The sequence below is a fragment of the Grammomys surdaster genome, unplaced genomic scaffold (assembly GCF_004785775.1).
Source record: "Grammomys surdaster isolate TR1022 unplaced genomic scaffold, NIH_TR_1.0 322, whole genome shotgun sequence".
NCBI lineage: Eukaryota > Metazoa > Chordata > Mammalia > Rodentia > Muridae > Grammomys > Grammomys surdaster.
The window spans coordinates 873697-890404 of NW_021604741.1; the positions used below are offsets into that span (position 1 = coordinate 873697).

The 16708-nt window shown below is 44.2% G+C and overlaps 1 protein-coding gene across 3 annotated transcripts in view; it reads right to left on the bottom strand.

Moving 5' to 3' along the window:
- The window catches only part of Stab2 (stabilin 2), a 172966-nt gene that overhangs the window by 109978 nt on the left and 46280 nt on the right, over positions 1-16708 (bottom strand). For all 3 annotated transcript variants that reach the window (XR_003712742.1, XR_003712743.1, XM_028778048.1), the window contains exons 10-18: positions 15943-16076; positions 14322-14404; positions 9791-9937; positions 6938-7078; positions 6300-6356; positions 6025-6150; positions 4096-4149; positions 3721-3801; positions 111-263 (exon numbers count right to left, since the gene is read on the bottom strand). Coding sequence is in view for 1 of the 3 variants with exons in the window: in XM_028778048.1 (XP_028633881.1) it covers positions 111-263; positions 3721-3801; positions 4096-4149; positions 6025-6150; positions 6300-6356; positions 6938-7078; positions 9791-9937; positions 14322-14404; positions 15943-16076 (976 nt within the window). In the remaining 2 variants the exon portion in view is untranslated. The remainder of the gene's footprint in view (positions 1-110; positions 264-3720; positions 3802-4095; positions 4150-6024; positions 6151-6299; positions 6357-6937; positions 7079-9790; positions 9938-14321; positions 14405-15942; positions 16077-16708) is intronic.

Below are 16708 nucleotides of genomic sequence, written 5' to 3' on the forward strand. Positions count from 1 at the left end.
TGCGCCCTCATGGGGTGGTTTTAGTGGTCTCAGAACTGAGCACAGGATGCTGCCCATGGCTACGCCCCCACCGCCCCCTCCCATTTCCCGAATTTTCTAAGCTCCTTTACCAGTTGCAACTCCCTCTTTGTTTCATTGCATCGGTGGGGAAGGATCGGCAGGATGGAGGGAGGAATGAGAACTCCGCTCAGTGTGTAAATTCGGCCGTTTTTGGCAGCGACCTCGGTTTCGTCCACAGCCACGTTGTTTGCCAGAATCTGCCCCTGAAAAAAGAAGCATTGGCGTCGTATATTCTGACGGCGGGGCCCAGAGCCATCCCCAGGCAGATGCGCGCGGTTACAGCATCTCCAAACGGCTCGATAGAACTGGATCTCTCCTTGGAGGGACGGTTGCTATTAGGTAGCTTTTATCTGGAAATGATTGTGTCTGTGAACTGAATCCCTTATCGGGCAAGGGTGTCCCTGCACATGCTGAGGTGGCGCAGAGACCGTCCACTTCCACTTCATACAGCACTTGCTTATTTCACCTCCTCGTTCTCAAAGGAGGATCCATCTAATCGATACATTTACTGACCTCAGATTAACCCTGCTTTAGGCCCTGTTGGCACGTCAGTAAACAGACAGGCAGACTGCCGCTGAGCAGCTAACGAAGAGAACAAATTCGAATGAAGTCACCAAGATTTGTGAGTTCTACTTTCCCCACACCTGCTCCTCCTGCAGATCAAGGGCAACCTCATCCTTGTTGCTCAAACCAAAAGCCTGAGTCAAGCTTGGCTTTCCCAGTCCTTGTCACCCGTCAGCTATATTAGCAAGGCTGGCCATGGTGGTACATGCATTTAATCCAGCACGCAGGAGGCAGAGACAGGCGGATCTTTGTGAGTTCAAGGCCAGCCTGGTCTACATAATGAGTTCCAGGACAGCCAGGGCTACAGAGTGAGACTGTGTCTCAAAACACACACACACACACACACACACACACACACACACACACACACAGAGAGAGAGAGAGAGAGAGACAGAGAGAGAGGCAGAGAGAGAGACAGAGAGACAGAGAGAGAGAGAGAGAGACAGAGAGACAGATAGAGACAGAGACAGATAGAGACAGACAGCATGTTTTGTTGGGTTTATCCTCAAAAATGTATTCATAAATCAATCACTTCTTACCATGTCCCTGGCTATCCTTGTGCAGGACACCATAATTATTTATTTTCTTTGTGTGTGCACATAGGCATATGGAGGCCAGAGGCCAACTTTGGTACTCTATCCATCTATCTATCCATCTATCCATCCATCTATCTATCCATCTATCTATCCATCCATCCATCCATCCATCCATCTATCTATCTATCTATCTATCTATCTATCCATCTATCTATCCATCTATCCATCCATCCATCCATCCATCCATCCATCCATCCATCCATCCATCCATCTATTTAGATACGGTCTCCCACTAGCCTGGCATTCATCGAGTAGCAAAGACAGATTGACTAATGAACCCCAGGGATCCATCTATCTCTGCCTCCCCAGAACTGGGTTAACACCACACTTACGGTTTTTGATGCAGGTTCTGGGCTAGAACTCAGGCCCTCTTGGTTGAGTGACAAGCACTTTACTGACTGAACTATCTCCTAGCTCCTACCACCATTTTAACTGGCTCATTGTAGTCAAGTCTCTTAACTTGTCTCTCAAATGGTGTATCTTATCAGATCATTCTTCTACCATCCTCCAGTTGGAGTAAGAGCCTCATCCTCACCCTGGCGTCGTAGTGCAGATGGGACCCACCCCTACCTCTCCATCCCTTAGATGTGTGACTGCTTCCTACCCCCTCTTCCTGCTGCTGCCTCTGTTCCAGCCTCACTGTCTTCTTGTTCCTCAAACAGCTCAGCACATTCCTTACTGTGCGCATTTGTTCTTGGCTGTGTCTTTCTCTAGAAACTTCTGTCCCCAGAGAGTCACACTGCTGAGACCTCTACTTCCTTCAAGTCTTTGTTCAGATGTTTTCTTCTTTATGAGAGCTTTGTGGGACTTTATCTAAAGTGCTAGTCCCCTGAAAGCAGAAGGTTGGCTAAGAATTGGAGGAAGAATTCCAAAGATCATGGAACGGGGACTGAGAGGGGTCATGGGGGACACAGAGCAGGACAAACCATGGATGGTTTTCTTTCATATACAGAATCTAGGTTGAATATATGCATACATATATGTGCATATATAGCATGAAGACAGAGAGGGAGGAAGGGACTATGGGGGCATTATAGAGGGAAGCAGGGGAGATATGCACAAGGTACAGTGATGTATGCAAGAAGACACGTATAGATGTGAAAACGTTATAATAATCCCTCATTTTCAGTGCTAACTAAAACAATAATAAATGGATGGGACGTGCCACTCTCACTTCCTGTTCTCACTTCCTGCTTGGCCTTTCCCCCTCATTGCTTACTAGGACACTCTTTTTCCCTTAGCATCTTTATTGACTACTTTCTACTTATTAGAATGAAAGTTCCATGCAACCAGAGATTTTTGTCTGTTTGCTCTCGTGTCCTTCCAGACATAGGACAGTGCCTGGTACATATTGGTATTCAGCAGATGTCTGCTGAGTGGATGAGGTCATTGTCATTGTCATCGTCATCATCGTCATCGTCATCAATAGTGGGCAGATGAACCAACAGGAGACCATTCTCTCTGTGCTCCTAGACTTATCCACCCCAGACAATGAGCGTCTCTGAGTTTCTTAAGTAAACCATGCACCCTCAGGGCTTCTCACGTACTCTCCTTTCACTCTCTTTTATCAACGGGACAAACTCATTCTACTCACCCCTCAAGCCTCAACCTCCTGCCTTTCCCAGGCTTCTCTTCTTCTTGCCTTCACAACCTCTCTGACCAACACCCTTCACAACAGCCATTCACTGATCATTTAATGGATTGTTACTTTCGATTTTCTCTGCTAGGATGTAAGTCCTTCTTTTTTCCCCCTTCTTGTTTTAATCCGGACTGTTGCTCATGTCGGTGGTATTTACTGAAAGAACTGAGTGAAGAGTGGAACAGTTGTGAAGATGTGAGGACCATGGGTTGGTATCCAGGGCCAGCTCGGCAAACCAGCTCCAAACTCAGGAATGTCACACACAGGTGCTCACTTCTCACACTCACTTGCCTACGTCACAGTCGAGATAAAAGGAGAACCTTTCCCCACCTTCAACCCCTTTTCCCTTGTCTTTTTCTCTCTCCTCTTTGTCCCCATTCTTTCCTAGTAAAACCTCTGCCATGTGGAACTGCTTTGGCCTGGTGTGGTCTACTGGGACATGAGATGCCCTTCAACACAACACTGTGGACTAGGGGAGATGGCTCAGTCGGTAAAGTACTTGGATTTCAAGTAGTACAAGATCCCTAGTATCTGTCTATAAAAAGCCAGGCATAGTAGCATGCATTTCTAATACTGGGGAGGTGAACTCTGTGGGTTTCTGGGGCTCACTGGCCCGTCAGCCTAGCTTATTTAGCAAACTCCAGGCCAATGAGAAAGCTTGTCTCAAAAGGGAGAAGGCCTATGGGATGATGCCTGAGGTGGTCCTCTGGCCTCCACGTGTACACACATGTACCTGCACACACAGGAGCATCCCCACAGATGTTACCTAACAAGAAAAGGTTTCAGATCTGTGAGTTGGTGTAGATGCATTATCAGAGTGAACACGCAGGAGTCAGCACCAGCCGTGGGCTTCTCACTTACTTTGCTGGTTACGTTAAACTTGATGATCTGGTTGGCCATGCTCCTGATGTGAGGTGTTGAAACCAGAGTGGTCACTTCCAGCTGCAACAGGAAGAGATCAAGGAGTCATCAGCAGCAACCCACAGAGTCCCATCTCTCACAGTCTGCGCGACAAGAAAAGTCCTAAAATAACAGGAGCTTTGACGACATGAGTATTTGTGGCTTTAAGGGGTTCTTTGATAACAATATCGAAGATAACAGTTACAGACTGAAGGTCTACTCAGAGTTAATTAAGTGCTACAAATAACTCTCTAGCCACGATATATTGGAATTCAAGACTAGGACATGGAATTTTAAAAGCCAGGATAAAGTAGTATGAGGAAGAATAGGGCCAACCTGTGTAAATGCAACAATGTGGTATCTGACAAGTTCCAGAAGCTTCCGAGAGCCCTGCAAAGGAACCAGCACACTATGTCAATCAAGGAAGAAAACTCTGCGACCCTCCTCTTTTTTTTGAGAACCTTTCACATGAATGATTTTGGATATTAATTCTAAATGACAGTGACCCAACCTCTCTATAGAGAAATTGAAGATAAGAAATATTCCATGCACAGAAGAGCTGGAAGGAGCCCATCTCCAAGGGAGAAAGCTTTCTGAACAAAGGCAGAGAGTAGAGAGCTTAATTTTTCTCTAGTGCAACCCATTAAGTAGCTGAAAACTCCTTTATTACCATAAAAGGTAACACTATTGGGGGGGTCATATAATCTTAGGAGTTTAGTAATTTCCCAGGAGATCACCTTAAACTGAGTAAGGGTTCTAAAGAGAAATAAAACTGCTTTTCAACAACAGCAAGTTTTCAGGAAATTCAAGGGTAAACTGTAGTTTTAAGAAACATTCTCCTTAAGATCCCAGGAGATCCGGTTTATTCACTGGAAGTCCTTCGAAAATCTTATATACTGAAAATTTGTTGGCAACATGAAACATACCAACCATCTAATATTTTTAGAAAAGATTTCTTTGTATTGTATTATTTATATTCTCTGTGTATAAGGTTTTTTTTGCCTGCATGTGTGCAGTACTCTCAGAGACCAGAAGAGGGCATCAGATTCCCTGGACCTGGAGTTACTGTTAGTCTCTATGTGGGTACTGGGAAGTGAACTTGGGTTCTCTGCAAGAACAATGTGTGTGTGTATGTGTGTGTGTGTGTGTGTGTGTGTGTGTGTGTCTGTCTGTCTGTCTGTCTGTCTGTGTGTTACTCCCTCTAGCATTTTTAGAATGCAAGATGTCCTTGTTGGTATCCGAAGGTGTTCTAGCAAGGACTATATCCATGAATCTCCAAGTCACAAAGACAACATGTTTCAGGGCCACCACAGCAGCGTGGCTGAGACCACCTGTTATAGTGGGCCTGTGTCTTCAGGTCTGCTGATTAATCTCACTTTAGTGCCACTGGTCACGGCGCTTGGGGTCAGGCTCCAGAGCTTGACAAGCTCCAGAGTGATTCCTGACCACACTGGAGCCTTGGAATCGCTGCTTTTAAAGAACTGGACAGTCCTCACCTCCCACATTCTGTGTTGTCAGTAGCCTCGCCCCCTGCTGAGAAGGCAGCAGAGCTTCTGGAAAGTCATATAACAAGTCTGTAACCATCAGATCGTCCCACTGTTTGTTATCTTAGAGAAAAAGATTTTCAAGAGCTAGCTAGTTATCTCTTCATATTTGGACTTTTAGAAGAAATACCTAAGATGATTTCAGTCATTTTAACCTTGATCTTGCTATAAAGGAGTCCATGATCTATTCTCCAGGAGGAGCTATGACAGCACTGAAGAACTAATGTAGAGAAGAAAAGGGTCATTGAAGAGAGAAGAAAAATCAAAAGAAAAGAGAGGTTGGAGCATCTCACAACGACACTTGGTTCTTTGAAAACTTAGTCTAGGCCTGGCCCTAAGTGGTCTGTTGAAGGTATAATTCTCTGGGTGACTTTACAGTTGTAAGGAACTTAAAATATCCGTCTGCCTGCCTGCCTGCCTGCCTGCCTGCCTGTCTGTCTGTCTGTCTGTCTGTCTGTTTATGTCCATCTATGTATCTATCTATGTATCTATCTGTGTATCTATCTATCATCTGTCATCTGTCTGCCTGATTTATGTATCAATCAATCGATCGATTGATCAATCAATCAATCAATCAATCAACCAATCATCTGTCTGTATCTATCCATCCATTTATCGTCTGTCTGTCTATCTTTTTATTTTTAGTACAGAGAAATATCAGAATGGACAAAGGCTGAGACAGTGATGCTGATGCAGTCCATTGGTAAGTGGGGTACTCTACCTCTGGAGAAAGAAGGTAGTCGAGGATGCCAGCCTTCATGTTACTCAATGCTTCATTACTTGGAACAAAAATGGTGTATGGTCCTCCAGTACCACCTTCCTCTAGGGCTTGTCCAACATCGGTTTTCTGCATTTGAGAAAACAAATGTTATATTCTTCTTCATTGAAAGTAATATTTGAAGTAGTTTGTCAAAAAATATTTAAAGTTAGCCTCTCTGCTGATTTTACAAAGGCCTTCCTTAACCAGATTCTTCTGAAATGTTTGAAAGTGCATACCTCCAGCAAAGATCTGAACTTGCCATATCTTGGTTGTAGCATCGTCATAATGGTTTGCTGAAAAGACAGATTTTGCTCAAAAGTCAGTAAAAAAAAATAGTTTAGGAAATATGAACCCTAATGTTAAGAGACACGGCCGAGTTAAGATGAAAGTGTGGCCTGTATGATGGATCTAGCCGACTGCTAGGCAGTGTGCAACTGTTTTCATTTGACCAGTCATCCAAACCTGTGCAGTTTACAGTAGCCTCTGACCGTATCGGGCAGATCAGAAGGAAGAAATCCATTACAACTATGACTGTCTTCCACAAAGCACAAGGAATGAATTGCCATGACAACATGGCATCAGGCAGGATTGTCTGATATGGCCAGTCAATCCATATGGCCAGGATTGTCTGATATGGTTTATATAAAAAAAATCCGTAACAATTTCTCCCACCCCAGCACATCTTCCTTTCTCACTGCAGAATTACCCAGAAGTCTACTGAAAATTGTCAAATCATCCTGCCTTCTCTTAGTTTGAGACCCTCCTTGGAAAACGAAGGCTAAATTCTGGCAAACACTTTTTTACTAGATGTGACTCTCCAGGCAGCAAAGAGGGTGGACATGGGTTGACCTCACTTGTTCTTGACTTGTCTCACCTGGGGGTTGCTCTTAAATGTGGGCTCTATCTTGTCCATGGCTCTGTCGAGGATGTGCACAAGCCCATTTGAGGCAACTATGTTCCCCTGGATAATTTTCACTGTTTTGCTTCCATAAAGTTTGAGCTGTAATTGATTGTCCTAAAATACCAAAGAAAGAAAAGTAAATAAATAAAATTAACAAGGTGTCCTAGAAAGAACAAGTCCGGGATAGAAGTAAGAAGTCCCGTGGCTGTGTGACTTTGGATAAATCAGATGATCTTACATGAGGATGAAGGTGTTGGCTTGGCCCATCTTGCATCATTTCCACTAAGTTCAAATGAGATAGTATATGACATCACTGATGAGTACCACATGATCTGATGACCATCACATGACCACTGATGGCTATCACATGAGCACTGATGAGTATCACATGATCATGGATGACCATCACATGACCACTGATGAGTATCACATGGTCACTGATGAATATCACATGGTCACTAATGAGTATCTCATGCAAAATTTGAGCAAGTCAGTGTAGGCTCTCCTCCAATAAGCTGCAAGCTCCACTAGGGTATAACAATTCAATTGATTATAAATACATCTCTCACTCTAATACAGTGGTTTTCAATCTGTGGGTCACGACACCTTTGGGGGTTGAATGATCCTTTCATGGGGGTCACATATCAGCTATCCTGTGTGGGGCAAGTAGAATGGAGTCACCAGGCAGAAAAACTGGTAAAGTTGAGCAGATTAAGGAACCCAGAAATTCTCATAATTGAGAAGAGTAGGCGTTGAATCTGCTCCTGACCAGATTCCTGTCCTGGAGCACGTGACCATGACATCCCACTAAGAGAACCATAACAACTCTCCATGCTAATGAGGTATCTAGATGGGCTGGCCTGGAGAGTTTAGCCAATAAGCTTTCCTTCCTGGACATTCCTTCCTACAAAAAGTATTTAATCTATGCTGGTCCACCCTGAGGAAGTTGTGTGCACCTTCTTCACCGTGAATAAACAGTTTGGACAAGCAAGGACTATCTCCTTTCTCAAGAACCATCATGGGGGAAAACCTTTGCTACCCAGCTGGGCCACCTAAGTCTATGGCAGAAGGCACCTCCGAGTTCCTGATGCTCACCCTGAGCTAAGCTGGATTCCCCACAGCTCCATGGCTCATTACTGGGCTGTAGTCTCCCTCATTTTTTCCCATTCCCTTTTCAGCTCCTCATGGTTCCCTCATGGTGTCTGGGTGCCCAGGAGTTAGGGAACCACAGCCTTGGCCCCAGCCTGTGTCTCCCTGGAGCAGCGGTAAGGTGAAGCACAGACCCACAATCCCATAGAAGATATTTTAATAACAGTAGGAAAACTACAGTTAAGAAGTAGCAACAAAATAATTTTATGGTCACCACAACATATGTTAAAAGGTCGAAGCTGTAGGAGGGTTGAGAACTACTGGCTTAATGTATTGCACAAAGATGGTGCACAATACATGCAATTGTTGAATGCTTAACTGGGCGTAACTGCATTTCTTTCTCTCATGCAACTCTTAAGCATCACAGACAACAAATACTAATGAATACATGAGTATATACAGATACACATGGCTATGTCATATCTACACTGCTCTGCTGAATCTATCATCCATTCTTACATACACAGCATAGCAGGTTGGTACCAGTCAGACCCATACCTGATCCCTGGCTCAGATATTTTCTATGTGACCTTTCCACTGTCCCATAGGGAAAACAAGGATTCTGTCAAGACCTCCTTCCTGAGTGGTACATAACACAAATCAACACCTGTGCTTAGCATGGAAAGAACACCCAGGAGACTGCCAGCTATTGATACTAAGCAAAATGCAACAGACAGCTTAGGACACAACTCATACACGCACACCTCTTAATCACATGCCCCCAGCTTAATAGAAACACAAAAAGAGCTTGTAAAGGGAAGTAAGGTAGTCTGACTTAAAAAACAAAAGCTGTCTGAATGAAGGGAGAAGATGGGTCAGTGCCAGCAACCCAAACCAAACACACACCATTCATTTCCTTTTGCAAGAGAAATGCTCGGGGTTTGGGACTAGGGCTTCTGGGAAGCAGGCTCACAGCACTTTCTCTTCATGGTGGTGACAAACCAGCCTGCCTCTATCTTAGGCTTAAAAGCCATCTTATAGTAAAGACAAGTTAGGTTCATTCTTGTTTATGATTAAACCTATGTTTCTCAAGGACTGGGCTATGACCTACTTGTAACCTTAACTACAGATGCTTCTGTACCACCTGTTCTAGGAAACAACAACCATGTCTTTGTTTTAAAAGGTTATATGACCACCTGTTGTTATGACAACCTCATTGTGGCCACCTGTTGTTATGGTCACCTTGTTGTGACCACCCTGTTTGAAACCATCTGTTGTTATGACTACCTTGTTGTGACCATCTTGCAACCATGTCTTTGTTTCAGGAGGTTGTCATGATCAACTTGTTATGCTTATGGTCCTCTTTTGTAACCCCGCCTACTTGCCTGCCAAATCCTCCATTTGAAACCCACCTACTCCTCCTGAGCTGTAAAAACTCTTATCACACTCATGTCCAATGCTTATCCCTTGAACCCTGCCTTTAGAGAGAGAGACAGACCGTGTAAAGCTTGCTTTAACTAATTGCTTGCTTTAATTAATTTGGCTATGATAATTTGGGTCAGTGTTCTTTCTGCTTGCATCTGTGGTATTAACAGTGGCAGCTGAGTGATGGTTGCCTTGAAATCTAATTCAGGCTAGTCCCAAATCAAACATTACAGTCCTCTTCCGTGACAATTCACCCAAACACCTCTAATCTAGGTGTTGCCCTGGTGTAGTGAAATTCAGAGAAATTCTGACCTTATCGTTGTTGAATTCCCCCGACTTTCCCGTCAAGGTGTAGAAGATGTCTGAGTTATACATCTGCTCCGTGCTCATTTGCCCAGCCACGATGTGGAGCTTCACAAAGTACCGAGCAGCCTCTTTGTCCATCAAGAGCTCCTTTACCTAAGAAAAGAGAGCAAGCTAGGATGATGTCTGAAGATAATGAACATTATAATACATTTCATGCCTCACCCGTCATCAAAGACACCCAAGCTGGAGTGTGCTACAGAGCTCTATGAAACATTGGTGATGTTTCAGGTGAGCACAAGTCTTAGAGTGGAAATCTGGAGAGTCTGAGCTGATGCCAAGTGCACTGCCAGACATGGGGTTGCCACACCCCAGAACTGATGTGGTACAGAGAGCAGAACAATGGCTGCAGGGGAGACAGAGAGTACCAGGCATAGAGGAGTCTAGGAAAGAGCACCAGAATGAAAGTTTCTCAAGGTTCCTTTTGTATTTGTTTTGTTTTTATTTTTGTTTTAAATGAAAAGAGAAGGTAGCCCCAAGTGCTGGAATTACATGTGTGTACCACCCCAAGTTTTTAGAAGGTGTACCTACCTAACACAATTAAAGAGTAAACAGTCAAAAATTAAGAACAGGTAGAGTGGAATGATGATACTTTTGAATAGCACATTTATGGGACCAAACTTGTGCCTTTATTACTCCATAATCAACAATCAACAGATACAGTTGTAATGAATTCCCCTAGACTTTATATATTAAAGGGGAGGACTCTACTCCCAAATAGTTCATAGGATATAGGCTAGTGACATTGTCCTTTTTCCATAGCAGAAGAGACACAGGGCATCTCTGGAAGTCACCAGTAGACAGACTCATTGCAGTGGATGAATGCTGATGCTGTATGCATTTAATCGAGCCTTCCACATGCTGGACTTTGATTGAAGGCAGCAAAATTTTTCGGAAAACATCTTGGATGAAGGAGAATCTACTTTTGTACAAATTTGTAAGCACTAGTTATGTTAGACCAAACATGTCATCACCACGGGATACCTCTACCAGATATAGCTCTCATCCCCTCTCCATGACATCATCTCAGACAACAACTGTGCACATGGAAGAGTGAAAACCTCTTCCTGTTCCCGTCACTGTTGTCATTGTTGATGATGTAAATGAGTACTTAGCTAATGTACTAGTTTAAGTCTTCTGTGGGGAATGAGCAGTTTTGCATTATACAAATTGTATCCGTCACATGACTGCATGCTAAGAAGCTTTGAAGGTACTCTTGGAAGATAGATGTCTGGAGAGGGCATTGTAGAGTGCTGGTAATGGTCTTGCTAGATACACAAATCCTTTCATTGGGAGAAACTAAATTGAGGTGTGCATTTATTGTTTGTGTAGAGAGGCACATTTAATAGTGTATTTTCTCATTCACGTCCAGATGAGAGAAGAGTTGATTTCTTAGAAGGAAATAGTGCTAATGGTAGTCACTCCAGGCAAGAAAGCAAGAAAGGAGAGGAGAGTCAGAGAGCAATGAAACAACAGGAACCGTAATTCAGACAAGAGGAGTAAACTCTGGTATTACATAGTATGTGATGGGGTCTATAATGTAGGGAAACATAACGTATTCCAGGAAGTACTGAGAGTGCCTAGCAGCACAAAGAAAGATAAATGTTAAAGGGGATGGAAATAGCAATTATTCCAATTTGACAATTACACATTATTTATATACACCAGAATATATTTCACAATGATTATGTGTTAATTTAAAATAAAACATATGTTTACTTAAAAACCCACTGCGTGGTTTGAATGAGAATGGCCTCCATAGATTCATATACTTGAATGTTTGATTCCCAGTTGGTAGGCTGTTTGGGAAGGATTAGGAATATGGCCTTGCAGGAAGAGGTATGTTACTGGGGGTAAGCTCTCAGGCTTTGTTTTTAAAATTTATTTATTTATTTATGTATTTTTCAAAAACAATGTATAAGTGTTCTGTCTGCATATATACATGCACACCAAAAGAGGGCATCAGATCCTTTTGTAGATGGTCATGAGCCACCATTTGGTTGCTGGGAATTGAACTCAGGACCTCTGGAAGAACAGCCACTGCTCCTAACCACTAAGCCATCTCACCAGTTCCTGCTCACAGGTTTAAAAAGCCCATGTTAGACACAAACTTATTCTTTTTCTGCCTGCTGCCTGTGAATCCAGATGTAAGCTCTTAGCTCCAGCTTTATGCCTGCCTGCCACCATGCCCCCCACCATGATGGTCATGGACACACCCTCTGAAAATGTAAGCAAATCCTCAATTAAATCTTTTTCTATAAGCTGCTTTGGTCATGGTGTCTCTTCACAGCAATAGAACAGTAAGTAAGAAGTTGGTATCAGGTCCTGGGGTATTCCTGTAATAGGCCTGACCATGCTGCTTACTGTAGAAATATGGAAGACTGAATTAGAAAAGCAGTTGAACACTTTAATCAGGGCTTAGTGGGTCACCCTAGCAGGAGCATGGAAGGCAATAGAGCTGAGGGCAATGTGGACTGTGGACCCAAGCTTAAGAGGGTTCGATAAGTAGCCTAGAGACCGTTCTTATGATATTTTGATAAAGAATATGACTGCATTTTGTCCTTGTCCAAACATTGTGCTGGAGGTTAAGTTAAAGAGTTTGGACTAATGGTGTTAGCAGAGGAGATTTCAAGATTTCAAGACAGTCTAGTAGTATTGACTGGATCATATAGCTATTGGTGGTCATTCAGACGCAGCTCTATGATGGTAAGGAGCAAGGGAAGCAAGGGGAGCAAGGGAAAAGCAGGGCAACAGTTCCATCCCAAGCAAGCAGAAGAACTGGGCAGCGCTGCTTCTGGCTTCATCAAGCAAGATACAGGTGTGAAGGAGCTTCGGACTCTTCCACCATGGTTAAGGAAATCTGCCGGCATGTGGCGGGAGAGTTCTTAAATGGAATCACAGAGAGGCCATTATGGGCATCTGTAAATGTAAAGTCTGGATTGCATTGGAGACCCCAAAGTGTTGTAGATGCAGAGCCCTGGGATACCTGTCAAGGAGCACTGTAGCCCCAGCATGGAACCAGCTTTTTTTTTTCTTATAAGAACAGCATTTAATTGGGGCTGGCTTACAGGTTCAGAGGTTCGGTCCATTATCATCAAGGTGGGAACATGGCAGCGAACAGGCAGGCATGGTGCAGGAGGAGCTGAGAGTTCTACATCTTGTTCCAAAGGCAAAGAGAAGACTGATTCCTCAAGCAGTTGAGGAAGGTCTCAAAGCCCACCCCCACAGTGACACTTCCTTCAAGGCCACACCTTTTAACAGTGCCACTCCCTGGACCAAGCACATTCAAAGCACCACAGGCCTGACAGGTTCACATTTATCTCTTCACCTTTTGTCACATGAGGACGCTGCACCTTGTGCACCTGAGGATGCAGTATCCCAGGTACTGTCTTAGGGGCAGACTGGAAACTAGACAGGTGTCTGTGAGCACAAGTCTTTAGACTTTTCACCCCCCAGAACTGGGAAATCTCAGTAGGGTCATTGTTTTCCTTGTGGCTAATAAATTCTTGATGTCGTGAAATTTCAAGTTCTAAAGAGCAAAGACCTGGGAGCTGACAGATTGGAATCCAGTTTGCAAATGGTGTCCTTGCTGCGTGCCCTGTGGCAGATCAAGCAGCAGCAAGTGTAGTGAGAGCTTTCATTTCTTTCTTTTTTTTTTTTTAAATTTTTTTCACCTTTTTTTTTTATTGGATGTTTTCGTGTGGCAGTCAACAAGGATGGAAGGAGTGGGAGACTGGAAGAGTCATCTAAGTCAGGATTTGGTGTTTGCTGTGCAGTGTTCCAGTCTGGCTTTTCCTCTGTCCCTTTCCTCCCTCTCTGTGTTGGAAGTGTATGTAACCTGCTTTTTGAACCTACAGAGGTTTGCAGTTAAGAAGTTTCCTTGAGTCTCAGAAGAGACTTTGGACTTTTAAACTGTTGAGACTGTGAAGATTATGGGGACTTCTGAAGTTGGACTGAACGTGTTTCACATCATGATAGGGCTGTGAACCTATAGGGGCCAGAGGTGGAATGTGGTGGTTTGAATAAGAAGCACCCCCATTGGCTGATATGTCTGAATGTTTGGTTCTCAGTTGGTAGAACTGATTAGGAAGGATTAGGAGGTGTGGGTTTGTTGGAGGAAGTGTATCATTGGGGTGAGGCTTCAAAAGCCTATGCCAGACCCAGGCGTTCTCTCTCTCTCTCTCTCTCTCTCTCTCTCTCTCTCTCTTCCTCTCTCCCCTCTCTCAGACTGCTGCCTGTGGGTCAGGATGTAAACTCTTAGCTACTGTTCCATCACCATGCCTGCCTGTCACCATGCTCCCTGCCACGATGGTCACTATAAGCTTTCTTCGTTATGGTGTCTCTTCACAGCAATAGAACAGTAACTAAGACACTCATCATCCTTATCTTGAGTGTAATATTGGTTTCTCACTTTAAATAAGATACTGCCTACTAGGACATTCATCTTGGCCCCTCAGATGGGGTTATCTTAGATACTCACATCAAGCTCTTTTAGTCCTTTGTCTGAGGGCAGCAGCACAGTGAAGGGTCCCAGGCTGCTCAGTGGCCAGGCATAAGTTCTGTCTTAAGAGTCCAAACACACAGAGAAAGAAAACGTCACGTGGGTGTGTCATGGGAAGTGAGACTGTGTCTTATGTTAGGCCGAGTCCCTTAATGCCTGCTCTTCTCATTGCTCTGTGTGTCCTTGGTAAGCTGATGTTCCAAGAGCATACGGTAGTGATGTGCTGGCCTCACATACTCCCAGAATGCTCTAGGAGTTTCCCAGGAGGCATAGCTGTGGCTTTCTAGGTGCTCTACCACGAAATGGCAGGGTGTGATGATGTCTTTTGGCAGTCCCACCATCCCTGATCATGTGCCCGGCTTGCTGAACTGTCTCCTCTCCATGTGTGGGGATGCATAGCACCTCCAAGGGCGGCTCAGAGGAGTCCACAATAGACCTACTGTTCCATTTGTGCCCTCTTGAAAAGCAGACTATTTGAACAAAAGACCTCACATTTGCATTCTACCCCGAGCCTTGCAAGTCAAGTCTTCTAGCTGGCCAGTCTCCATCACCCAGGGGATTCTGGGACATAAGAACAGGCTCTGTGTTCTCACACAGGAGCAAGATGCACGGGGAAGGTTCGAGGTAAGTAGGACTATGTCTAGAAAAATGTTTGTATGTGTAGTCTGTTCTTCAAAGGACAAGGCAACTCCTTCCGGTCTCACTGAATGTCAGGAGAGTTCTTATCTGACGGTAGAGTTGCTGCAAGATTGTCTTCAAGCCCAAGCCACATCTCCAGTGCTTTGTTTCCCTAGGAGGCCTTGTATAGGCCTGTGGACTATCACACAGAAGGCATAGTAAAACATTATCCAGAGAACACAGCATTTTCTTGCAAGTACAGACTTCTTCACTGTGGTCCTTCTGGGAAATGGTTTTTAGCTTACTTGGCCAATTCTGACATAAATGCTGATATTTTAAGGTTTCTGTCTGGTCAGGTCTGTGTTTTATATTTTTGTTGATTGTACAAATTCATGTTTGGTTTGAGTGCTCGGATCAACTATAATATTTTGCCCTCTGGGGGGTGTGGGGTAATTGTTTGAGGGAGGCATTTGTAAATGAGTGAGCATGTTGTGTTACACACTGGTTAGGGCTCAGAGAGGATGTGTCACTATTGGTTAATTAGCAGCTTCCAACTGAGGGTACACAAAGCAAGATTGGTCCAGAATTCAGATGACACCTTCCCTGCTGCACATGGATACCATTGTGATTCTCCTTTCTTAGTTGTTCTTCAGTGATTTTTCCATTCTCAGCTAACATTTATTCATCCTTGAAAACCACAGGATGTCTAGGACATAAGTCTTTATATCTGTGGCTGTCTCTCTTACTGCTAGTCTGTTACTCTATGGTGATGTTATGACCCTGTCCTCCATTTCTAAGTCTGCCTGGCAAATGGCTGTCTCCTTGGAAGCATCTGTCTGCTCCTTCCCGTCACATCCACATGGCGTGGCCCCACTAGGACTAGTCCTAATGCACCCACCTTGTCTGTCCCTTTCTGTCTACTTGTCTCTAGCAGATGCCCTGGGCTGAAAGAGTGCTGCCCTCGAGGGCAACATCTGCATACCGAGTATCGAGATGAAAGAGGTCAGCTGTCCTTGCCACACTCCTCTGGGTTCAGTATTTAATTCTCTGAGTCTCTGCATGATGTTTCCATAGCAGTTCAGGCCGTCGCCCACATAGCCTTTCTGGCAAGTGCATCTGTAGAGGGGGTGAAATCAGATTCTCAGGGCTTTGGAGCTATCAAGAGTTGAGAGTACACAGCTCAACACTTCATTTCACAGGTGAGGAGAACATGATACTGAACAGGACTGGAGAGGCTGGGAGAACCATAGTCTCAGTGAGCAGGCAGGTACAGAACCTGGTTTAGGGTTGCCTTTCCAGAATGGGCTTAGATAATAGAATACACACACTTATAAACACTAGGCAGCTTTGTATGTTCTTTGTAGAAGTAATTTCCAAAGTGTGGTCCAGAAAGCATCCACATCAGAGTCACTTGTAATGTTTGCTACAAATGTCGACTCAAGGGCCTCAAGGGCAGAATAAGCTACCCATGGATAAAAATGATTGCCAACTCGATGGGCTGAGAATCACCATGGAGACAATCTAAGGACTTGACTGTGAGATTATCTAGTTTAGGTTGATTGAGGAGGGGAAAGCCACTTCGACTGTGGGTGGCACCATTCATGGGACTAGGATTATGTTTTGAACAGAAAGGAGAAGGTACTGGGCACAAATAATCACTCACCACTCTCTCTCTTCTTCTAGAGCACAAACACTCATTTTTCTGCTTCCTGTGCACAAGTGCTCATCACTCTGCTTCCTGTGCACAA